The following is a 25501-nucleotide window of genomic DNA, read 5'->3' on the forward strand; positions in this document are numbered from 1 at the left end:
AGGGCTGTCTGGTTCAGCTCTTAGGGCCCCGTCAGCGCTTGAGCTGGGGACACGGATTATCGCTTTGGCGTCTGTCACTTCTGTCGCCACCTCCTCTGCCACCAACACTGGCCTCCGTCATGAACCCCGACCTGCGCAAGGAGCGGGCCGCCGCCACCTTCAATCCGGAGTTAATCACGTACATCTTGGATGGCAGTCCGGAGAACACCCGGCGCCGTCGAGAAATCGGTGAGACTGGAGGGCCGGGCCTCTCTCTTCTACCGAAAGAGGCGAAAGACCCCCACCCCCCGTGAATGAGGATTTGGGGCCTCTGGAGTTTAGAGAAAGCCGAGACCCCGGCACTTCGATGGGCGTCGGGTGGCAGGATTGAGAGGGGATCGTCCTCCGTTCTTATCTGCTGGGATTCAGGGAGGGTGAATACCTGTTTCTCTTGATGTCATTTAACTCTTGCAGAGAACTTGATTCTGAACGACCCAGACTTCCAGCATGAAGACTATAACTTCCTTACTCGAAGCCAGCGTTACGAAGTGGCTGTTAAGAAGAGTGCCACCATGGTGAAGAAGATGAGAGAATTTGGCATCTCAGACCCTGAAGAAATCATGTGGTTTAAAAAGTAGGTGTACTTTATAGTGTATGCCCAAACTACAGCTGCAGTCTTGAGGCGGGGAGGGTGTCTTTTTTTATCTTGCATGGCTTTTAAAGGCTTAAATTGAACATTTCATGATTCAATTTTATGTGTGAAAAATAATATCACTTTTGCATCTGGGTCTTGGGATAGTGTAACATATTTGTAATAATGCCCAAATTTGTTTTTTTATTTTTAAAAAATTTTAAGGGCTGGTGAGATGACTACCCAGCCTAATCATCTGATTTCAATACCCAGGACCCACATTGTTGAAAGAGAATCACTTCCTTCAGATTGTCCTCTGACCATTTGCTAGAGGTGGCTGTTATACCCACATACACACACAATAAAATTAAGTTTTAAATTTAATTTAAAGAATTCTTTTGAACTAGGCCATGGTGACCCATGCTTTAATCCCAGCACTCTGGAGGAGGCAGAGCCAGGCTGATCTCTGATTTTGAGACCAGCATGGTCAGCAGAGTCAATTCCTGTCTATCCTGTCTGTTTCTGTCTGTAGGACAGCCAGCCAGAGTTACACAGTGAAGCTGTGGGAGAGGGTGAACCAGAAGGCAGGACAAACACTAGCAGATGCCTGCAGGGACTAGGGGAGACAGACAGGCAAATACTAAAAAAGCCTTTTGTTCCAGACATCCCAATGAAAGTTAAGTGCAAGGTTAATGTGCACTTTGTAAGCAAGCTTCCTGATACCAGGGGTGTGGCTCAGTGGGACACTGTTTGCGTAGTGTCACTAGGCTGTGGGTTTGATTCCCAGCACTGAAGGAAAAAAAAAAGGGAAGAAACCGGCCCACTGATTTTCTGAGGAGCTGTAGTTGCAAGACCAGACATTAACTGTTTTGGAACACTAGGAGATCCTGTCTTTATATAATGGGTACTTTGAGTATAGAATATAGGAAACGTGAGAGTGCGTGGAGAGCGAGCCTCGAGTTCTTCAGGCCTCAGAATGGACCTGATGGTCTCAGAACCTCGTTCTAAGAATCTCACATTGTTGGATGTGATGACGGCGGTTCCTCTTGGTTGTCCTGCCCGGAAAACCCGCCTGAGTCCTGTTGTTGAGGAAAGTAGCTTTTTCTTAGACACTCATCCTGTTGCTCTCTGCTTTTCAGTTATACATAAGGGGACTGGAGACATGGCTCAGTGGTTAAGAACACTGATCTTCCAGGGGACCCAGGTTCAATTCCCAGCACCCATCTGGCAGCTCACACCTGTCTGTAACTCCAGTTCCAGGGGGTATCTGACACCCCCATGTAGACATGCATGTAGGCAAAACACCAATGCACAAAGAATAAATAAGTCACTAAAAATACTTTTTAAAAATTACGTATAAAGACCCCCCATCCTTAAAGTCATTCCAGCACAAGGGTTTTCTGCCTGCAGTGTTTCTGCTGCTTCTCCTTTATTTCCTTTAAAACCTCTTTTGGGGTTTTACATAGTAGAGGAACTATCCAGTGTTCTCATTAATAAAGGTGAAACTGGGAGGCTGGAGATACACCTTTACAGTAGAGCCCTTACCTAGCATGCACAATTACCTAGGTTCAATCCCCAACATACATGGATAGATAGATAGATAGATAGATAGATAGATAGATGCTAGAGAGACACACACACACACACACACAGAGAGAGATGATATAGATAGATAGATGCTAGAGAGATAGATAGATAGATAGATGCTAGAGATAGATAGATAGATAGATGATAGAGATGGATAGTTAGATTGATAGATAGATGATAGATAGATGATACAGATGGATAGTTAGATAGATAGACAGACAGACAGACAGACAGACAGACAGATGATAGATAGATAGTAAAGGGGTCAGTCAGCTTTTAAGAGCACTGACTGCTCTTCCAGAGATCCTGAATTCAATTCCCAGCACCCACACCGTGGCTCACAACCATCTGTAATAGGACCTAATGCCCTCTTCTGGCCTACAGGTATACTTGCAGACAGAGCATTCATATATATAAATTAATTAATTAATTTTTTAAAAAAACAAAATGAAAATTTGAGACCAGAAGTACACCCACTTTTGCCTAGCATGCTGGAGATCCTAGAGTAACTCTGAGACACCTTAGCAACAGCAAAAGATCTTGTTTTTGTTTTCCTTTGAAGTTTTGTTTTGTTTTTTTGAGATAGATTAGTCTCAGTCATTATGTAGTCCAAGTTGGCCTCCAACTCCAAATATTCTTTCTGCCTCAGCTTCTTAACTGCTGGGTTACAGATGTGAGCCACCCTGCCTGGCTTAGAAATATTAAATGTTATTAAAAATATGCTTTCAAGAACTAATATAAACACTGCAAGTCCTGCCCTTCTGTGGTAATGGTCACTTCTTTTTTCTTTGAGTTAAAGATGCAATGCATTCAGAGTCTGCTTGTGACTTAGTTTACTCATTACTGTGACAATGAAATGGTTTGCTTTGTTCCTTAGGCCTTCCTCAGAACTCCACTTAATCTTACTAGCCAGAAATACTAGTTTGCTTGTGCCTGTAATCTAAGCACATGGGAGGTGGAGGCAGATCAAAGTCACTCTTACGTAGTTCCAGTTTGAGGACAGTCCAGGCTACATTTACAACTTTTCATGCTTAGTTTTGGCAGCCCAAATCAGAAGACTCACCAACTTCCAAATACTTATTTTTGTTTCTAAAGCTTATGATATGTGGGATTTGAGTTAAGTCCTAGGAGAGTGTTACAAAATGGACTGAGTTGGATTCACAACCAAAAACTGCTGAAATTTTATGTCTTCTCAGTACAGCATGGAGGAGTGCGGTTTTGTTTGGTAGAGTGGATGACACAGCATATTTCATGACCCTTGTAACTGCTCAGCACCCAGGAGACTCAAGTGAGGTCCCAGAGACCGAGAACAAAGTCCTTCCTCCACACTGTGCATTACTTTCGAATGAAATACTAGCGATACGTTTCAGTGCCCTTTGAGACAGAGAAGTGTTCCTAGGATGTGAGGGGAGATCTGTTTAAGTTGTAGGAGGAGACTGGAAGCTAGACTTGGTAGTTACTGTTGTCAAGGCTTATTGTGAGCATACAGGTCTGTCTGTGTCTTGAACTCTGACTGAATTTTATGTGCTCCCAAGAAAAACTTATCATTATTCTTTCTTGCCCAGTTTCTTTTTTTTTTTCTTAATTTTTATTATCATTATTTACCTTCATGTACGTGTGTGTGTGTGTGTGTGTGTGTGTGTGTGTGTGTGTCTGCCCAAGGTTAGGGGCATTCCATGGAGCTGGAGTTACAAGCTGCCTGGTACGGGTGCTAGAAGTTGAACTCAGGTCCTCTGCAAGAACAGTACATGTTCTTAACCACTGAGCCATTCTTTCCAGCCCTCTAGCCCAGTTTCTTGTCACTTGATATAGATGGCTTATTTTTCATCTAGTAATAAAAATTTAGAGGAAAAAAAAAAAACCCTTACCATAATTGTAGAATACAGTGGATATGCTCAACGAGGGCTGAGTACTAGAATTGAGGCAGGGGGATTTCCAGGAATTTAGGGCGTTTACTGTTCTCTTTGTTATGTGTTTATTACTAACCCCCTCCATCTGTTTTGTTTTTTGAGGCAGGGTTTTACTGTGTAGCCTTGACTCTGTAGATCAGGCTGGCTACAAACTCAGAGATATGCCTGCCTCTGCCTCTGCCTCCAGAGTGCTAGCATTGAAAGTGTGCATCACCACTGCCCCCGGCTACTATTTCTTCTCCTTCTTCTTCCTCCTCCTAATTCTTCAAATAATGCTTCTTTTAAAAAAATCTATTTGTCTATACTATGTGTACATTGGTGTTTTGCCTGTATGTGTGTCTGTATGAGAGAGTCAGATCCCCTGGAACTGGAGTTACAGACAGTTGTGAGGTGCCATGTGGGTGCTGGGAATTGAACACGGAGTACTTTTAACTGCTAAGCTATCTTTTTTTTTTTTTTTTTTTTTTTTAAGATTTATTTAGTTTATGTATATGAGAACACTGTTGCTGTCTTCAGACACACCAGAAGAAGGCATCAGATCCCATTACAGATGGTTGTGAGCCACCATGTGGTTGCTAGGAATTGAACTCAGGACCTCTGGAGGAGCAGTCAGTGCTCTTAACGTCTGAGCCATCTCTCCAGCCCTAAGCTATCTTTTCACCTCTGCTATTTCACAGGTTCTCTCACGTCGTTTGGGGTTTGTCTTCTTCTTCTTTTTTTTTTTTTAATGTGTTATTTTTACAAAATTGATTTTTTAAAATATTTGATGTGAATGGATGTTTTGCATGCGTGTTTGTCTATATACCACTTTCTTGCCTGGTGCCAGAGGGGTCAAAAGCAGTGTGGGGTCCCCTGGAACTGGAGTTAAAATGATTGTGTACCGCCCTGTGAGTACTAGGAACTGAAGCTAGGTCTTCTGGAAGAGCAGCCGGTGCCTCTGCCTTCTGAGTACCAGGCTCATAGAATATGCTGCCATGCCCAGTTCCTCTCATTTTGCACAGGAGCTTTTGGGTTAATATCCTTATAATTACAGTTTCCAGTTTTCAGACTATTTTACTGAATTGCTCAGTCTTTTCAGTTCCTTCATGGAAATGTGGGTACATTATATATTTACCATCTTTGGCTCTTCAATTAGACCTTATTTCTCAGAACTTCCCGTGTTTTCTACTTCATCCATCCATCCATCCATGAGGGAGTGGGGAGAAAGTGTGTGAATAGGTAGTGGTTTTAGTGAGACTCAGACACCTTAGGATGGATGCTGTGCTGGAGGTGGTGTGAGCATCTGTCCCTCTCATCAGGCTATTGGCGCTTAGCCTCCTCTCTCCTTTAGATTCCGCTCTCCTCCAATTTCCCATCTGGTTTCTGCTTTGTAGCCCAGACTGTCTTCAAATTCAAGATCCTCCTGCCTCAGCCCCCTACTGTTTTCCTGAGGTTATAAGCATGTTCAACTCCAGCTTCCACACAGTTTAAAATAACAGTTGATGAATATGACGTTAGGGAAATCAGAGACAAAAGGCAGTTCAGCATTGGGAGTTTTGTATTACCATCTATGTACTGTTCTGTTTTGCTTTTCAAGACAGAGTTTCTTTATGTAGCTCTGGCTGACCTGGAACTCTCTCTGTAGACCAGCCTAGCCTCAAACTCACAGAGATCTACTGCCTTTGCTTCCCAAGTGCTGGGATTAAAGTCAGTCACCATTGCCTGGCACTTCTATGTACTTAGTATGTTGGCTAGTCAACTATCTCATAGGCTTTAGGGCATTTGTTTCCAGCATACCCCAAAAGTAATCTATTTGTTTTGCTGGGCAGTGAACAGAGTGTCTTCTGTTAGACAAAGCCAGGCAAATATCTTGCCCCAGCTGAAAGGTGACCTTCATTCCCTCACCACACAACTGAAACCATTGATGGCGGAGCGAGCGGTCACTGAGCAGCATGTTAACATTCCCCAGGACTGCAGAAGTCGCTCCCTCTGGTAGACGTGTAGTTGCATGAGCTCATGTGTGTTGATTGGCAGCATCCGTCTCAGCCTCGGTGTCTCGGAGTGGCTGTGGTGGACGGAAAGCAGGAAGAGTCCGGGGCTGCTTTGTGGTGTTTACTTCTGAAATGGGACAGTAGGCAGCTGCTCTGGTTGCTGTTGCTCCTGCTTTATGGTGATGGTCCCTGTGGGGTGACAGTCTTCCCTTCCTACCATAGTCAGGCCCTGTGATGAAGCCCAAGGTCTCCTGGATGAGAAGTCTTCAAAGTCACTTAGGTGACAGATCATTTGTACTTCCAGTTCTTTCAGTGCACAGTGGCTGAAATGTAAGATGGAGCCTTCAGGACTCGTAGGAAGCATGTGACTGGTGTGCTTAGTTTGTGTCTTCACTGTTGCGTGGGTTGTTTTCTGAAAAGGCAGTCGAGGGCCAGATTTCAGCATTGTGTGCAGTTTCCTTAATCTGAAGCAGTGTTTGCTGGCCACTGGGGTGATTTTTAATGCTCCCATTAGATACCATGGAGACCTTCAAAGATCTGTGATCCTGCCCTGAAATACATACTTGTTCCTCAGGGCACATGCTTAGGTCATCTGGGCAGAGACTGTTCTACTCCCCATGTCAGGTCCAATGGTGAGTGCGTGTAATCCCAGCACTTGGACCTAATGGATGCGGGTGCCCAGACGTCTGAGACTACACTGACCCACATAATACATTCTGTGTCAGCCAGGGTTATGTAGTGAGACCCTGTCTTAAAAAATGTTTTTCTTTAAGTTATTCTCTGTTGTTTTTTAACAGCTCTGTAAAGAATGTTTGTGGAGTGCCTTTCCTTCAGAGAGTTAAACCTGAGAGCAACACAAAAGTTACTCACACTGACTCAGAACAGCCAGTGCAACAACAAAGTCCATTGTTTTAGATAAGTGTAGAATTTATACAAGACTTCTTTTTTAAAAACGAAACAAGAAGTCTTCGATTGTGTCGGTGAGAAGAGATGGTACCGGAGGCCTTGCTCTTGGCTCCTGGCTTATAAAGTCGTAGGTTTTACACTTCACTTAATGGAAGAGACCTTCCATTTTCCATCCTTCATCCTAGCGGCAAGATTGGTTTTTTTTGTCAAGAATGTGAGGTTAGGGGCTGGCAGAGTGGCTCACGGTGCTTGACGGATGGAGTGTGGTTTCTGGAAAGTAAAGGTGGAAAAGTGGAGAAGGGTTGCACACAGTTGTCCTCTGCCCTTCACATGTGTGCTGTGGTACACATGCCTTCTTCCCCATGTCATGTTCACACACACACATGCACACACACATGCACACACACACTAATCCTAATAAAGTGATAATAAGAGAATGTGTGGCGGACATAGTCTGTAGCGTGAGGCTGAGACACTTTTCTTTTCTCTCCTGTAGACTACATTTGGTCAATTTTGTGGAACCTGTTGGCCTCAATTACTCCATGTTTATTCCTACCTTGCTGAATCAGGGCACCACTGCTCAGCAGGAGAAATGGATGCACCCGTCCCAAGAACTCCAGATAATTGGCACCTACGCCCAGACGGAGATGGGCCACGGTTAGTCCACATCTTAGGGTCCTGGGGTGACCACTTAACGAGTTCAAGAAAAGTGACTCCTGCTGTTGGATTTTTTTTTCCTTCCTCTCATGCCGCTGTGTGTTTGCGATTGTTTTGTTTTGTTGTTTTCGAGACAGGGAGACAGGGTTTCTCTGTGTAGCCCTGGCTGTCCTGGAACTCACTCTGTAGACCAGGCTGGCCTCGAACTCAGAAATCCACCTGCCTCTGCCTCCCAAGTCCTGGGATTAAAGGCATGCGCCACCATCGCCCGGCTGTGTTTGGGATTTTCTTTTTTAAATTATTCCATCAAAACCCAATTTCTCTTTCTGAGTTTATTTCCTCATAAAATAGGTCCAGGGTTCTGATGAGCATCTTAGCGCTTGTCATTGTCACAGATGCCTGTTAACAATGCACAGATGCTGTGCAGCTGGGAGAGATGGCATTAGTGTTGACGCCTCACCAGTGTCTAGAGGTGACGTCAGAGTGACACAGAGGCTGTGGTGACAAGGTGAAGGCAGGGAACTGTTCTGCTCTTGCATTGCCTGCTAGCTGCTCCGAAGTTTGTGAAAACGAGTGAGTCCTGTGGTTTTCTCTGGCGTTTGCCATACAGTTCCTCCGTGAATGTCTGTGGACCCTTTGCTGCCAGTAGCTTTTGGTTACATCCTTCCTAAGTGCTAAGTCAGCAAGTTGCAGTCTCAGTATTGAATAGGATTGTTTTCAGAGACAAAACTCATGGTAAGTGTGCATGTTTTAGCTTTTGTTGTTTGCTTTGGTTTTTATTATTTATTTATTTATTTATTTATTTATTTTCGAGACAGGGTTTTTCTGTGTAGCCCTGGCTGACCTGGAACTCACTCTGTAGACCAGGCTGGCCTCGAACTCAGAAATCCGCCTGCCTCTGCCTCCCAAGTGCTGGGATTAAAGGCGTGCGCCACCACTGCCCGGCTGCTTTGGTTTTTAAAGACAAGGCTTTGTTAGCCTGGGCTGCCCTTAAACATGCAGTCTTCTTCCCTTGGCCCCCCATGTCCATGTGATGGTAAGTTTGCACCACATGCCCAGCAGGTGTGAGTGAGTGTTTTAGATTTGAGATGGTTGCCTCATATGTCACTGCCGTGGTGGAGGGAGTTGGGCATGGGAGAGCAGTCTTATAACCCAGCACTTGGGAGGCCGAAGCAGGAAGATTGCAAGTTTGAAGTGAACCTGGACTTTGAAGTTAAACTGCCTCAGAGAATTATGCAGGGTGTGGGGTGCTGATGCTGAACAAATCTGCAGTGTAATCTCCAGGAGACCGTAGGTGGTGTGTGGGCTATATCACCGACACCCAAGGCTTGATTGAGGATGGCAACACTGAAAGGGCAGGCCCAGAAGAACATCTCCCAGGGGAGAAAGCTATAATATTGTGTCTTCCTTTCTGGATGTACTGACTTGATTCTTCATAGGAGGCCTGTGTGAAGGCCTATGTAAGGAAGTTAATATGTCTTTTTAGTCTTCTCTTGTTGGCCTAATCTTTCTGTTTAGGTTTAGAGAGAGGATAGACTGAAGACTTGAGCTCCTAGCTGAGATCAGAAAGTGAACTCATACTTCTTCCTCTGGACAAGTTTGTGTGCTTCTAATTTGGGATTTTTTTGGTATTCGAGTCATTTGAGTTTATCTCCATAGAGCTTTGTCAGGGTGCAGTTGTAGAGGGTTAAGTTTTGCTTCTTGGTGTTTTGTTAATTTTTGGTCTTCTTTTCCACCCTACCCTCATTCAGTTCTGCAGGTTAAGAGGTCAAATCTGTTGGTTAATTTACATATGACAGCCCTGTCAGCTTTGTCTTTTCCCTTTTACGCCTTCCTGTCCCTTCAGACCTACCAGGAAATCTTGACAGACCTGTTTCTGGGTCTGTGAGCCTCAAGCAAGGAGAGGCCTGGGCTGAGGAAGGTGCTTTGCAGGCTCCAGTGTTGGAGGGACAGTATGGAAATCAGCCAGACCTTCTTCAGGTCACAAAGCAGGTGACAGCTGAAGATCTTGCCACTGATAGGGACTGTGACTTCTGCCTTATTTCCCAATACTGCTTTTGTCTAGGAAAGTGAAGCTTCTGTAATACAGATGCTGCCCTGGAAGGCAGGGTCCTTTCTTCCATCAAACTTGAAAGATAGCAAAGTTGATCTCATGAGTCTTTAATCCTCCTGCATCAGGGCTTCACTGCTGTCCCCGTCCTAGTCTGAGCTCTCCCAAGCTGACTGGACCCTGTAGGTTTCCATGAGACTTGTGTCTTGGGTTTGGGTTATTGTAATTTTCTCAGCTTTATTCTGTCAGTCTGTCTTCTTTTTCCTTTAGTGTTGGGATGGAACCCAGTCTTTGTGCATGTTAGAGCAGCACTCTACCACTGACTGGAATTCGTAGTCCTTCCTTGCTGCTGTAATCTAACTTCTTTATAAGAGCATGCTTGCCTAACACAGGAGGACTTCAGTTCAACTCCCAGCACTGCAGTGGAAAGAGGAAAAAAAAAACTATATATACACAGATATGTGTTTATAAACATATATACTATTTGGGGTTATGCCTTTTGTCTATTATTATCAGAAATGAATTACTTCATTGAAGAAAAGAGTTTTTTGGTTTTTTTTTTTTTGTTTTTTGTTTTTTTTTTTTTGAGTCAGAGAGATCTCTGTGAGGTAGAGGCTAGCCTGGTCTACATAGTAAGTTCTAGGCTGATCAGGGATTCACAGTAAGACCCTATCTCAAAAATAAAACAAAACAGAAGCTGGAGTTCCAGGAGTTGGAAGTCCTGGGTGAGTTCTACATGGGCACTGAGACCTGAGCTCAGGTCTTTTGGTCTCCATCTCCCCAGCCCCTCCTTTGCTTTTTCTTTTGGGTTCTAAGTAGCTTGGAACTCATTACGTGGAGCAGGCTGGCTTGGAATTCTCATCAGTCCTCACCTCTGCCACTGCAGTATGGGGATTACAGGATTGCCCAGCAGCACCTCACAGAGGGGGATGGCCCAGGCTAGCTTCAACCTTTAGGTGCTCCTCCCTCACCTACAGCATTTGCCCACCTAGGGTGCAGCACCAGCTACTGACTTTGAATTCTGATCTTAGCTTGTCAAGCTGAAAAAAAAATATTGCAGGAATTTGAGTTAGGGTTCTGGCAAAGCTTTTTATTGTCTTTGGAAGTAATTCTTTCATGCTCGTCTCAGGCAGAAACTAGCTTTTTCCTGTTAGTCAGATCTTTGGGAGGAGGGTGTTTGTGGGAGACAGGGCTTGTGAAAATCCCTTTGTAGACCAGCCACAAACTTGTGGGGATCTTCCTGCCTGATGGGATTATAGGCGTGAGTCACCAGGCCTGGTTTTTCTTTGCCTGGAACTTGGCTTCGTGCAGGCAGCCACTGTGCTGAAGGCTCAGCTATGCTCCCGGCCAGAGCATTTTCCCAGCCTGCCCAGCTTTGTAGCCTATGGAAGGAGAGACTGAAGGGACCTTTCCACATAACAGCTTTAAAAGAAGTGACTTTAACACTTCACCAAATGTAATGCTGGTGCTTTATAACTTATGACAGATTATCTCACAGTAGTGTGTATCCCTGTCGTGCACGAGCAACTTCAGTAGAGAAGCTGTCACACGCTTTGTACATTCCTAATGTTATCCATTGCAACTAAGACTTCTGTTAGCTACAAGAGGCGTTCTAACAGCGTCTGACTGTACTGCTTCCCCGCCTTCTCCGGTGTATTTGACAATATCTGTGCTGTTCCTTCTGCAGCACCCCACACAGATACAAACCTTCCGAGTCTGAAGGAGGCTGCTTCCAGGCTCCTCCTCTCAGTCTCAGATTATTAGCAACACAAAGCAGCTCTCCCCAAAGCAGAAAGCAGGTGCTCCCAGCCTCCAGGCTCCCCGGCTAGGTCAGGGTTACTGCTCTGGGGACCTGGCATGTGTTTCTTTTTCTTACTGGGTACTATCCTTTTGGGAAGGGAGTGCTGAGGATTAAACCAGGGCCTAAGCACACTGAGCATGAGCTCTACCCTGAGTGTCCCCACAGCCTGGTACTCACGCCATCTCTAGTTAAATCCAGGGCCTCCTGTAAGAGTTCTAGGTTTGGGTGTGGGGGATTAAAAGTGGTTTGGCTTTTGTCTGTTTGTGATAGAACAAACCCAAGGCCAATTGTTTTATCACTGTGCTGTGCCACCATTACCAGCATTGGCATTTTAAAGCTTGGAAAGCTCATGAATGAACAAGGCATCTTGGGACGGTAGACACAGCTCAGCGGTTAAGAGCACCGTCTGCTCTTCCAGAGGACCTGGGTTCAATTCCCAATACCCACATGGCAGCTCACATCCCTGACTGTAACTCCAGTTCCAGGGCCTCTGACACCTTTACACAGACATACAGACAGACAAAGCACCCATGAACATAAAATAAAAATAAATTATATATTAAACAAAAAAAGGGGGGCATCTCAAGATGCAATTTGGTTGATTTCGTTTGTCGTTTAAGGTAGGATTCCTCTATGTGGCTCAAGCTGGCCTTGAACTTGAATCCTTCTGCCTCTGCCTCTGTGCTGGGATTACAGATGCACACCATCACAATCAGTTCCATTGATTGGTTTCTCTAATTTTAAAATGACTGCAAATTCATAGGAAGTACAAAAGCAGCCCAAGCGTCCCACAGACCTTTCACCCTCTCTGCATGGCCGACCTTTCGGGATTTCCAGTTTTGATGTTTCTAAGGAACATGTGGATTTTGAATGGTCTCAACCCATGTTGGACTTGGAGATTAAGCTCGCCAACCAGAGACCAGAGACAGGACTAGATTGCAAACCCTTGTCCTGGTCTGCCACCATCTTTCTGATGCACATGTGGCGTGTGGCCATCCACGCTCCTTTATTCTCTATGAGTGGGGGAGAGTCACTGTATCTCTTGTGAATGGTTAGCTGGAAGTGCAGCTGCTTGTCCTGGAGAGGGCCTGGTAAGCTCCTGCTTACCTGGTAAGCGCTGCTTGTCTCCTCCCCAGCATAGATGGAGCAAACGGAGAGGATGAAAGGTATGTGGTCCAGGCTCATCTCTTAAGATAAGGAAACAGCATCGTCATGTAACACAGCCTGTCGTGCACAGGTCTGTAATTAGCAGCTATAATGGTCGTCCTAGAAGTTGCATGTCTTTAACTGCTGCCATTATTGGGATGAAGAGCACTGTCAGTTTTTGTGTTAATTTGCATCAGGAGATCCTGGCTGAATATTTGATATGGTGAGCTTGAATTCGTTATGTGAAGACTGTGGGTCTGTCGTAGATATTTTCTGAACAAACAGTATCCCAGTCTAGACACTTCACTGAAATCGCATCCAGGAACCTTAGCCAGGGTTCGTTTCATCACTAAGAGAACTGCCATGTTCTCCTGTTTCTGCCCCACCCAAGGGCACCTTTGCTCCCATTCAAATCTCCTTTTCAAATTTTTATTTCCTTTCATTTACTCACCAGGCCAGAGTCTTCTTGCCTTGAACATACTGTTCTGTGCTGTATGGGTCTGGGTTTCCAAAGCCCATCCCTGCTGCTTCAGAATGATGCCATTGTTGGCTCTGCCAATGTAAGAAAGATGAACGTTATTAAGAATCATAACTAATACAGAAAAGGGCAGTGCTCCCATCCGTGGTGAAGTGCACCTGATCGATTCATACTCACAGTTTGTTTTTTCTCCTTCCCTGCTCTGTCTGTTCACTTTTCTGATCCTCACACACCCGGTGATACTTCCCTCAAATGCCTGTCCTTGGTATTTCCTCGAAGCTCTGTGCACCGAGGGCATCCTGAGCCTTTGGACCTTCACTTGGGCATGTTCCTGCCCACCTTGCTTCACCAGGCCACCGAAGAGCAGCAGGAGCGCTTCTTCATGCCAGCCTGGAATCTGGAGATCACGGGCACTTATGCGCAGACAGAGATGGGTCATGGTACAGTGCGTTTAGTCTACCTTCTGCAGGCCTGCCTAGGAGGGGTTGGAGGTGGTGATTTTCTCATGGTTTCTGAATTGGTGTCTGTCTGCCATTTGTTTGCATCTGTCAGCTTATCCCCAAGTTCTGAGGAGTCAAAGTGTGTGTTCTACACAGCCTCCTTGGTGCTGAATAGTATTTTATAGGTTCCTCACAGGATGCAGCGTGGCATCTAGTTGAGTTCAGCTGTGCCTGTGAGGACACTTCATTGTGCTTTATTTCTTTTCTTTTCTTTTCTTTTCTTTTCTTTTCTTTTCTTTTCTTTTCTTTACTGTGCTGTCTAATATGGACCCCACGGTTTTTTGGCGGCAGGGTTTACTGAGCGCCTGGTTTCTTCTCCTTTGAAGGCTGTGGCTCACAAACTGTCCATTTCTGTCGCTCAGTTTGGAAATTTCTAGATGTTTCAAAGTGTTCAGTGAGGCCTCAAAGGTTCTCAAAGTAGCTTGTTAAAAGGGTCCTCAGAGTTTATTTCAGTATAAAATGCCAGCCGCATGTTAAAATAGTTCTTTTCAAAGAATTACAGTGTATAGTGGTCCATCTCCAGCAACACATGAGACTAAAGACGAACTTCCTCATGAGAAGCACTGAGGTGGAGCCTGGCCCACAGAGTGAACCCAGGCCTTGTTGGACCTATAAATTATTAAATGTTTTCAAGTTCTTAGTTTTCATTTTAGTGGTCATTCTAACACTACTGTTAGAAATAGGAAGTCAAGCTGCTGTGACTGTACAGGAGGTCTAACTGGAGTCTGCTTCTATCACACATTGCTTAATGTTCTCACAAGTACAGAGGTAAACAGTTCAGTAGTCAAAGTTGTCATGGTAAAACTTAGGACTAGGACCCAGGCTGGCAGGGTGGCTCTGTGCTAAAGACAGTTACTTTCTGCCAGGCCCCATGTTTTATTCCCAGAACCCACTTGGCAGGGGAAAAGTGACTCCCAGTAATTGCTGGGGCTCATGTGTACACACGACACATATGTACACAGAGGAAATGTTGCACACACGACACATATGTACACAGAGGAAATATTGCACACACGACACATATGTACACAGAGGAAATGTTGTACACGCGACACATATGTACACAGAGGAAATGTTGCACACACGACACATAATGTACACAGAGGGAGGGAGTGTTGTATACACGACACATATGTACACAGAGGAAATGTTGCACACATGACACATGTACACAGAGGAAGTGTTGCACACACGACACATATGTACACAGAGGAAATGTTGCACACACGACACATGTACACAGAGGAAATGTTGCACACACGACATATATGTACACAGAGGAAATGTAATGTTTGTTTGTTTTTGTGTTTTGAGACAGGGTTTCTCTGTATAACCTTGGCCTTCCTAGAACTTGCTCTGTAGACCAGGCTGGCCTCAAACTCACAGACTTCCTCCTGCCTCCACCTTCCAAGCACTGGAATTAAAGGAGTGTGCTACCACTGCCCAGTGGAAATGTAATTTAAAAAATAATGTAGAAGAACTGGGTTTAAAGGAAAGTAGCCATCTCTGTTGCACAGAGAAGCACAAGTTGCCTCTACATTTTCTTTTATTAGTCTCAATAAATATGGCACACCCACTGAGCCACACTTACAAGTGGAACGCTCAGGACACTGCTGCTTGTGGCCTCGTGGGAATTGTCTAATGGGACAGTAACCGTGCTGTGCCCGTCAGTCACTGCTCGTCTGCAGACTCATTGCTGGTATTTAGCTTCCTCTGAGGTTCGGCTGGTCTGTTTTCTTGGTCTTTTCCTTCTCTGCTATACTGAGGCCATGTGATCTGCCCTTAGGAACTCATCTTCGAGGCCTGGAAACCACAGCCACATATGACCCCAAGACCCAAGAGTTCATACTCAACAGCCCCACTGTGACGTCCATTAAGTGGTGGCCTGGGGGACGTAAGTAGAATTTTTTTTCTTTAAACATGTTTTGGATGTCTGTTGTTACTGTCGAACATTTTGAGGACTTATGAGGTTATGATAGAGATAGAGGCAGTTTATTAAAGAGAAGAAAGGCGCCTCCAGGAAAGGAAGGGAGATAAAGGGCAAAGACAGGTCCAGAACCAAAGCCTGCATTGCAACCAGAGAGCAATAAGAATAAAAAAATCAAAATACCAGAACATGACCAAGTGTGGTACACGCTTGTAATCCTAGCCCTTGGGACTCAGAGGTGGGAAGATTAGGAGTTCACACTTACAGTCCCAGCGCCCGGGACTCAGAGGTGGGAAGATCAGGGGTTCACACTTACAATCACAGTGCTTGGGACTCAGAGGTGGGAAGATCAGGGGTTCACACTTACAGTCCCAGTGCTCAGGACTCAGAGGTGGGAAGATCAGGGGTTCACACAATCCTAGCACTCGGACTCAGAGGTGGGAAGATCAGGGGTTCACACTTACAATCACAGTGCTCAGGACTCAGAGGTGGGAAGATCAGGGGTTCACACAATCCTAGCACTCGGACTCAGAGGTGGGAAGATCAGGAGGTGAGACCCTACCTTAAACAGGAACCCACACTTCCTGTTCCCACTTCTTGCTGTTGCAGTTGGGAAGACTTCCAATCACGCTATAGTTCTGGCTCAGCTCATCACTCAAGGGGAGTGCTACGGCTTACATGCCTTTGTTGTCCCTATCCGTGAAATTGGGACCCACAAGCCCTTGCCAGGTAAGAATTGTTCATCTGATGTCAAGGTAAAAATTAAAACTGCAAGGGGCTGGAGAAATGGCTTAGCAGTTAAGAACACTGGCTGATCTTTCAGAGGACCAGGGTTCGGTTCCAGCATTTACATGGTGGCCCACAACCAGCTGTAACTCTAGTTCCACAGGATCCAACACCCTCTTCTGGTCTCCTGGGGCATCAGGCATGCATGTGGTACATGGGCATCCATGCATGGAAAATACCCACATACATAAAACAAAATTATGAAAATAAGTAACGGCAAGAAGTGTAAGGCGCCATTAACCAGAGCTGAGGGAGGCAGGGACTTCACAAGCATGAGAATCACGCGCTTCCTGTTGTCTGTGGTAGGCATCACTGTTGGGGATATTGGCCCCAAGTTTGGTTATGAAGAGATGGATAATGGCTACCTGAAGATGGACAATTACCGTATTCCTAGAGAGAACATGTTGATGAAATATGCCCAGGTATATTTATTTATTTGTTTATTTTCTTTGGTAGTAGATTGTTATTGTTGAAGCAGGTTTTCACTGTATATCCCAGACTAGCTGAGCTGAGGGTCAGAACAGTCCTTCTGGCCCAGTTGCTTTTTCTTCTGACAGTGACGTAGAAGCAGTTGGTGTGTGTGTGTGTGTGTGTGTGTGTGTGTGTGTGTGTGTGTGTGTGTAAAATATCACCTACGTGGTGAGCCACCTATGTGGTGAGCCTGTTGTTCTTAAGCCTTTAAGTAACTTAGAATCATCTGAAAGGCCAGTTAGACCTCAGATCATTAGCCAAGTAGAGTGTATACTTGAGAGGCAGGCGGAAATGCGTTCAAGGTCAGCCTGAGATACATAGTGAGCCCATGTGTTGTGGTAAATCTCCAACTTAAATAAGACTGGTCAAAGAAAACACAAGTCAGTAATTATGAATACAAGCTGCACACCTGGATTGGGCAGATTCACCACTGCGATACTCTATCCCCTCCATGAGATCCCTCATAACTTGCGGTTTTTCCAGGCCACGTGCTTCTCCTCCTCGTCCCCTTCCATCGTCCTCAAATCAAGCCGTGAGCAGAGTTTAGTATTTCAGATGGGTTGCCTGGCCCTAATGAAGCCAGGATCCCTGCTGTTCCAGGAAAAACGCTTGGAGAGCCAGGACGTGGTCTCTTAACCTCACAGAAAGACATTTCAGCCTGTTTGTTTTCCAGGTGAAACCTGACGGCACGTATGTAAAACCTTTGAGTAACAAGCTGACATACGGGACCATGGTTTTCGTAAGGTCCTTCCTCGTGGGAAGTGCAGCTCAGAGTCTGTCCAAGGCGTGCACCATTGCCATACGATACAGTGCTGTGAGGCGCCAGTCTGAAATCAAGCCAAGGTGAGGGTAGGCTCTGAGAGAAGCTCAGTGCTGAAGGCTTGCTCTCACCCTGTTCTTAAGAGGAAAGATGAGAATGGGGAAGGGGGATGGCATCTGAAATGTAAATAATAAAATATCAAATAAAAAAGGAATACTAAAATAAATACTAGGATAATTAACATTTTATAAATCAAACTTATGTACCATTTGAATATCCATTTGAACATCCTTAAACCCTTACTTCAGAGAAATAATTCAACAGCTCTGTCAACATACCAAAAGTCGGCTCTGCCTTTCTGCCCCCTGATGTCTCTACTAATGTACTTATGCTGCTTAGCAGATGCTGAAAATTAAAAAAGAGGAAAGATGAGAATAACCACTTTATCCAGCTCCCTCCCTTGGCACTAGCCCCATGGTGCTAGGTGTTAATCCAGGACCTCACACATGCCAGGCCTTCCAAGGATATAGCACTTAGTATGCATGTTGGAAGGAAGTGAGGACATCTCCAGGATTGTGGTTAGAATGCAGTGTGTTGACCCCTGTGGTAGGCTGGGCCTTTTATAGCATGCTCTTTACATATGAGTGGACCATTGGGTTTCTGGGTCGCTTGGAAATGTAGTTGCATCAGTCATACTGGAAACACTGCAGCGGCTAGAATACTGTCCTGTTATCAGTGCAGTCGAGTGAGCCAGAGCACTGCCGAGGATGTGGTGCCTGCCCTAAATCCCAGCATCTGGGAAGCAGAGGCAGGCAGGTCTCTGTGAGTTTGAGCCAGCCTGGTCTACAGAGTGAGTTCCAGGACAGCTGGGCTATGTAGGGAAACCCTGTTGAGAGACAGAGACAGAGACAGAGACAGAGACAGAGAGAGAGAGAGAGAGAGAGAGAGAGAGAGAGAGAGAGAGAGAGAGAGAAGATTCTGACTTTATGGAGACAGGGACTGTCTTTGTGAGCTGTGTGACCTCAGGCAGATTCCCTAACCTCTAATTTCCCAGCTGTAGGATGACAGCAGCGGGAGCACTGCCTCCGGGAGGGTCTGTGAGGAGGAGCTCACTGCTGTGTAGAGCACTTGGACTGAAACCTGGAAGGTCGCAGGTAAACATTTACCGTTTTTTTTTTTTTCCCCTATTAGTGACCCGGAACCACAGATTTTGGATTTTCAAACCCAGCAGTATAAACTCTTCCCGCTCCTGGCCACTGCCTATGCCTTCCACTTTGTAGGACGATACATTAAGGAGACCTACCTTCGAATTAATGAGAGCATTGGTCAAGGGGACCTGAGTGAGCTGCCTGAGGTATGTACAGACAGGCTTTCCTCGCTTTTCTTATTCCACCAGGGGTGCTCTTAGGTTCGTGTCTGCCATCCAAAAGCTGCATGTTGGAATTTCCTGAAAGGAATTACAAAATCCTGGAACTTTTCTTCATTAAAAGCTGAGATGTCAAGATGGAGTTTTTATTAATAGAATTTAAAAGGAGAGAGATTACTGTTTGGCCAAATATAGCAGTTGAGAAAGATGAGAGATTATCACTACTAATTCCGATGGGTCAGGTGACTGCCTCCTGGGTTGTCGTGCACATAGCCTATTCTGACTGTGAGCAGCACCCTTAGGAGAGGATGTGTTTTCTCATTAGAAGGTGGGTTTGAAGCCAGGGTTCTCATGGCCTGTGCTTGTCCCGTAGCTTCATGCCCTCACCGCTGGGCTGAAGGCTTTTACTACCTGGACAGCCAATGCTGGGATCGAAGAATGTCGAATGGCTTGCGGTGGGCACGGCTATTCTCACAGCAGTGGGATCCCAAATATCTACGTCACGTTCACCCCAGCCTGCACCTTCGAGGGAGAGAACACTGTTATGATGCTCCAGACAGCCAGGTGAGAGTCACACCGCTGGCTTCTCCTCCCGGGGTCTTGTTCACAGGCTCTGCTGCCTTGCTTTCTCCACCACGATACAGGCAGGCTTTTGCTTCCATCCTGACTCGCTTACCTTGTGGTTTGTCTTAGTCTGGCTCACTATTGCTGTGAGGAAACACTGTGTCCAAAGCGACTTGGGGGAGGAAAGGGTTTTTGAAGACTTAACCTGTCCTGTTTTTTGTTTTTTTTTTTTTGTTTTTTTTTTTGTTTTTTTTTTTTTTGATTCATCCTCAAGATCTCAGATTAATAAATACCTCAAATGGCCGGGCAGTGGTGGCACACGCCTTTAATCCCAGCACTTGGGAGGCAGAGGCAGGCTGATTTCTGTGTTCGAGGCCAGCCTGGTCTACAGAGTGAGTTCCAGGACAGCAAGGGTTACACAGAGAAACCCTGTCTCGAAAAACAAAAACAAAACAACAACATAATTACAATTTGAAAGTCCCACAGTCTTTACCAGTTCAAACACTTTAAAAGTTTAGCCTGTGAGATAGTTCAGCAGTTAAGAGCACTGACTGCTCTTCCAGAAGACACGGGTTCAATTTCTAGCACCCACATGGCAGCTTACAACTGTCTGTCACTCCAAGACAAGATCTGATACCCACACACAGACAGATATTTAGGCAAAATAGCAACACACAAAATAAAAATAAATTAAAAAAAAAGTTTAGTCTCTGTAAAAATCCAAAATCTCTTAGAAATTTGAAGTCTCCCTGGTGAGCTCCTGTAACATCAAAAGTAAGCTAAATCCCTTCCTATTGAAGAGGGAAGAACCAGGGCACAACCACAGTCTGATCACGGCAAACCCAAACTCCAGCAGTATAAATAATGCAATGTCCAATGTCTGGGGTTCCCTCAGCATCTTCTGGGCTCCTCAGTGGCTTGGGTCACTTCAGCTCTTCCCCGTGCAGCACACACAGCCACCCTTCTAGGCTCCAGCTGGCTCCACTCTGCTGCTGCTGCTGTTCTTGGTGGTCATCCCATGGCACTGGCATCTTCAAACTGTTGGGGTCACTTGCTGCAACTGGGCTGCTCCCTCACCATTAGCCTCTGCTGGGCTTTCTTCAGGGACTCCAACCCTGTCACACAGTGTCAAGCCTCAGCTGCTCTCCATGACTCCTTCCTGCCTTCAAAACCAGCACCACCTGGGTGACTCTTACACTACCCAGTTCAGCTGCCAGTCAGAAGTACGATGTTGGCCACCTCTGGACCACAGCTTCTGTGTGCTGACCCTGAGGAAACACTTCATAAGACTTCACCTCAGTGATGCTGGTCTCTTCTTAATCACAGCTGATTCTTCAGCCCCAGCTGACCAGACATCACAGACTCATCACATAAAATGCATGTAGAATCTTTGCATCCCTCTGAGACATCACAAGCCAGGCCTCTGTTGTCTGCACTGCTCTCTCACCATGCAGGCTCCCACAGGACAGCTCCCTGAGCTCTCAGCACTCAATGGCTTTTCTAGGCCAAAGTTTCATAGTCCTTCCACAGTCCTCCCAAGACCGCGTGGTCTGGTCTGTCACAGTAATAGCCCACTCCTGGTACCAACTTCTTTCCTGGTTAGGATTTTCTATTGCTGTGATGAAATACCACAACCAAAGCAACTTGAGGAGAAAAGAGTTTATTTGGCTTACATTTCCACATCACTTGGTTCATCATTAGAGGAAGTCAGGACAGGAGCTCAAACTTGACAGGAACCAGGAGGCAGGAACAGATGCTTACTAGCTTATCCTCCCTGACTTTCTCAGTCTGCTTTGTTTTTTTTTTGTTCATTAATTTATTTACTTTACAACCTGATCAAAGTCTCCCCTGCCCCTCTTCCCAGTCCTTCCCTCTTACCTCCCTTCGTCCCCTCCTTTCTCATTCTCCTCAGAGTAGGGGAGGCCTTCTGAGGATATCACCCTTCCTTGGCATATCAGGTTGCAGCAGGACTTGGCACACCTTCTTCTGTTGTAACCTGCTTTCTTACAGAAGCCAGGACTGCCAGCCCAGAGATGACACACACAATGGGCTGGGCCTTCCCACATCAGTCACTAATTAAGAAAATGTTCTACAGAAGTGGTTCTCAACCTTCCAAGTGCTGTGACCCTTAAATACAGTTCCTCATGTTGTGGTGACCCCCAAGCATAAAATTATTTTCGTCACTACCTTGTAACTGTAATTTTGCTACTTTTGTGAAGCATAATGCATATATATATCTGTGTTTTCTGGTCATCTTAGGCCACCCCTGCCTGTGAAAGGGCTGTCCGACCCCAAAGGGTCATGACCCCCAGGTTGAAGACTGCTGCTCTACAGGCTTGCTTACAGCCTAGTCTTGTGGAGACATTTTCTGAGTTCCCTTCTCTCAGATGACTCTAGCCCGTATCAAGTTGACATAAATTTAGTCACCATAACGTATGGTCACCCTAGCAGGTACTGAATGCCTGTCATGTAGTGTGAAGTCATTTCAGTAGAGTTGCTAAAAGCATGTGCTCTGGTGGTTTCTAGGTTCTTGATGAAGATCTATGACCAGGTGCAGTCGGGGAAGCTGGTGGGTGGTATGGTTTCCTACTTGAATGACCTGCCGAGTCAGCGGATCCAGCCACAGCAGGTGGCAGTCTGGCCAGCTGTGGTGGACATCAACAGTCTGGACAGCCTGACCGAAGCCTACAAGCTTCGTGCAGCCAGGTGAGCTCCCCTTGTGGGTAAGAGGCTGGCTGCAGGGACCTCCTGGCTGGGGGCCAGGTTGGAGAACCATGGTTTTCTCAGCTGTCTGCTTTCTTCTTGTTTAACAGATTGGTAGAAATTGCTGCAAAAAACCTTCAGACTCAAGTGAGTCACAGGAAGAGCAAGGAAGTGGCATGGAACTTGACTTCTGTCGACCTTGTTCGGGCAAGTGAGGTCAGTGGTGGCCTCTCCCCTCACCCCGCTCTGCTGCCCTGCCTTAGTGCTGGGTCACTGTGGTGGCCTTCCTTGAGGCAGGCTGGTCTGGAACTCACCAGGTAGCTAACCCTGACCTCCAGCTCCTGGTAGTCCTGCTTCAGCCTCTCAAATGTTGGAATCAGAGGCATAAGCACCGCACCCTCCTTTCCAAGGATCCCCACGCCCCTCTGTTTCCCTTTCTTCTAGGCGCACTGCCACTACGTGACCGTTAAGGTCTTTTCAGATAAACTCCCCAAGATTCAAGACAAAGCCGTGCAGGCTGTGCTCAGGAATCTGTGTCTCTTATATTCTCTCTATGGGATCAGCCAGAAAGGAGGAGATTTTCTTGAGGTCAGTGTTTTGAAACGAGTCTTTGTGTGTGTGCGCGTGCCTGTTGTTTGATGTAACTGTTGTCTGTCTTACAGTCCTGTGTGTGTAACTTGTCTGCTCTGTGCTCATTCTTAGGGGAACATCATCTCAGGGACGCAGATGTCACAAGTAAACGCTCGGATACTGGAGCTGCTCACACTGATCCGCCCCAATGCTGTTGCTTTGGTGGATGCCTTTGACTTTAAGGACATGACACTTGGCTCTGTTCTCGGCCGCTATGATGGGAATGTGTATGAAAACTTGTTTGAGTGGGCCAAGAAATCCCCACTGAACAAAACAGAGGTGAGACTACCAAAAGGTTCTTCTGAGCTTCTGAAGTTTTCATTTAATTTTGTGAAAGTGCTAGGCATGGGCCTCAGGGTGCCCTGGCAGGTGCTAGGCATGGACCTCAGGGTGCCGTGGCAGGTGCTAGGCATGGACCTCAGGGTGCCCTGGGTGCTAGGCATGGACCTCAGGGTGCCCTGGCAGGTGCTAGGCATGGACCTCAGGGTGCCCTGGCAGGTGCTAGGCATGGACCTCAGGGTGCCCTGGCAGGTGCTAGGCAAAAGACTCCTATAACTCCAGCTCCAGGGGATCTAACACCTTTTCTGACTTCCAAGGATACCCAAAGGAACATACTAATATAGACATATGCACATAAATAAATGGGAAAATTGAAAACATTTATTTAGTTAGTTAATTTTTAAAGACATGATTTCTCTGTGTAGCCATGGCTGTCCTGGCAGGTGGATCTCTGAGTTTGAGGCCTGCCTGGTCTACAGAGTGAGTTGCAGATAGCCAGAGCTACACAGAGAAACCCTGTCTCCAAAAAAAAAAAACAAACCCCAAAACACAAAAATATTTGAATTCGTTTTTTTATAAGACTGATATATTTTATTAATTAAAAGTTTTGTTTGTTTTGTTTTTTAAAGAAAAATGGTAATTTACCAAGAAAGTACCTTACTCATGGTCTCCACTTTTCCTGTAGGTCCACGAATCTTACCACAAGCACTTGAAGCCCCTGCAGTCCAAGCTTTGAAGTTTTTCTGGGGACAAATCTGAGTTCCACAAAGCACCAGGAATTCTCTCCTTGATTCACTAATCCTTGTGAAATCGTCATCAAATTTGTGTAGCTATAGAGCAAATGATGGGCTGACCTTTTCCTCTCTCTAAGTAGAGAAATGAACAGACTTTAGACATTAAATGAGAAATTCAGCATTTTAAGTGTAGCAATGCAGAGACTTAGGAACCCAGAAAGCTTCAGGGCTGTGGTCTTGCATTTGTTTGTACTGCTGCTAAGCTCTGTAGGCCTTGACTCTGGGGGAATTAACAGAGTTTAACTACTAAATACTTAGCTATTTTCACATTTTTACTGCTAATCACTGAATATATGTTTTTTAAACAAAGGTGTGATATAGAGTAGAACTTTCCAGGCTTTCTGATCTCCCACTAAGAACAGGAGTTTAGGGGCCTGGAAACTAATAGAAACCCTGCTGTGGGTGTGTGGCCATTATGTGTGCCCCTGCTGCCTGCTGTGTGGGTGTGTCACCCCTTTTAACTGTCACATTACCATAGTCAACAAGAGGACTCCTTAAACACCTACCCACCAAGAAACCAGAGCTCCCGGTGGGAGTGAGCACCCACTCCAGGCTCAGTCTTCCTGGTAGTGGGTCTTGCACCTTTAACCCCACTTTCTGACATAATTTAGTTGCTTGTCTTTACCTCCAGGCTTTCAGCCATTGCCTGGGCTTCAATCATGGTGGCTGACCTTCCCTGGCTTGTTTGCCTTCTCCTGGAAGAGATAATAGAGATAGTACCAGGTCTTCCTCATAGATTAAGTATAGGGAGACCCCTCAGCTATGGTATTACTCTATTTTGGTGACTTTGTTAAGTAAATTTCCTGGGGACAATCCAGATTTGAAAGATGCTATCTTCTTGTTGTCATAGCTATTAAAATGCTCAGTGGTCATCAAAGTCTTTGATATAAAAAAATAAATCACTCAGGTCACCTTTTACACCAGAAATAACAGGAAAGCCCTGGGCCACGGCCATCGGCTGAGAGTGTTAGTTGAGAAGATGGATCATTGAAGCGGCTGAAGAATGAGTGCAAGCTGTGGGGAGTTTTCTCACTGGGCAGCTGGCTTTGTGGTAAGCTGCTAGCAGTCTTATGAGGTGGTAAAATGGCCCCTTCATACGCACAGCAGCCTCTGCAGTCATTCTGACTTTAAAGCTGAAACGTGCACCTTTTGTAGTATGTGTGTGTGTGTGCATTTTTTGTGTGGTGATTTTTTTTTCTTGAGACAGGGCCCAGAGTGGCCTTGAACTCTGATCCTCAGCCTCCCAAATGCTGGGGTTACAGGTGTGTGCTGACATGCCTGGCTAATCGGAATTCTTTGTTCTTAAAAGCACAGTAGAGAGATCATTGTAACCTATTAAGTCTGTATCTGTGGCATTTCTTTTAGAACAGTTCTGAGAATACAGTATAACTGGAGTGGAAATGATGTCAACCTCTGACATACAATCAAAAACATCAAATTTGTTGACACAAGCCTTAACCTTTCTCCTGGAATGACTGATAATCCCTGAATATTGACAATAAACAGTATGTCACCTTGTTGGGTTTCTATTGACAGTAATTCATACTCTGGAAAATAACAAATAAATTTAAAATGACTGAATCGTGACTGTTACATGTAGACTTAC

General features: G+C 45.6%; 1 protein-coding gene across 2 annotated transcripts; it reads left to right on the forward strand.

Moving 5' to 3' along the window:
• Positions 1-16: 16 nt before the first annotated feature.
• On the forward strand, positions 17-25476 carry Acox1 (acyl-CoA oxidase 1). 2 transcript variants are annotated; one of them, XM_034504758.2, is made up of 14 exons: positions 17-228; positions 454-613; positions 7480-7640; positions 15402-15509; positions 16152-16271; positions 16635-16750; positions 17473-17642; positions 18751-18913; positions 19299-19489; positions 22016-22195; positions 22303-22408; positions 22637-22780; positions 22895-23101; positions 23787-25476. In XM_034504758.2, exons 1-14 carry the CDS (start codon positions 120-122, stop codon positions 23835-23837), a joined length of 1986 nt encoding a protein of 661 aa, XP_034360649.1. In that variant the 5' UTR covers positions 17-119; the 3' UTR covers positions 23838-25476. The 2 variants fall into 2 exon arrangements, with proteins under 2 accessions (XP_034360649.1, XP_034360648.1); XM_034504757.2 differs by lacking the exon at positions 7480-7640 and adding an exon at positions 13395-13555 and having other exon boundaries at positions 89-228.
• The last annotated feature ends 25 nt before the right edge of the window (positions 25477-25501 follow it).

The sequence above is a fragment of the Arvicanthis niloticus genome, chromosome 6 (genome assembly GCF_011762505.2).
Source record: "Arvicanthis niloticus isolate mArvNil1 chromosome 6, mArvNil1.pat.X, whole genome shotgun sequence".
NCBI classification, from domain to species: domain Eukaryota; kingdom Metazoa; phylum Chordata; class Mammalia; order Rodentia; family Muridae; genus Arvicanthis; species Arvicanthis niloticus.

Excerpts from the sequence above, each read along its gene's own strand:
- Acox1 (XM_034504758.2), top strand. The coding sequence starts at position 120 with ATGAACCCCGACCTGCGCAAGGAGCGGGCCGCCGCCACCTTCAATCCG. Across the intron at positions 614-7,479 it reads GAAATCATGTGGTTTAAAAA|ACTACATTTGGTCAATTTTG; the intron begins GTAGGTGTACTT and ends TCTCTCCTGTAG. Across the intron at positions 16,751-17,472 it reads TGTTGATGAAATATGCCCAG|GTGAAACCTGACGGCACGTA; the intron begins GTATATTTATTT and ends TTTGTTTTCCAG.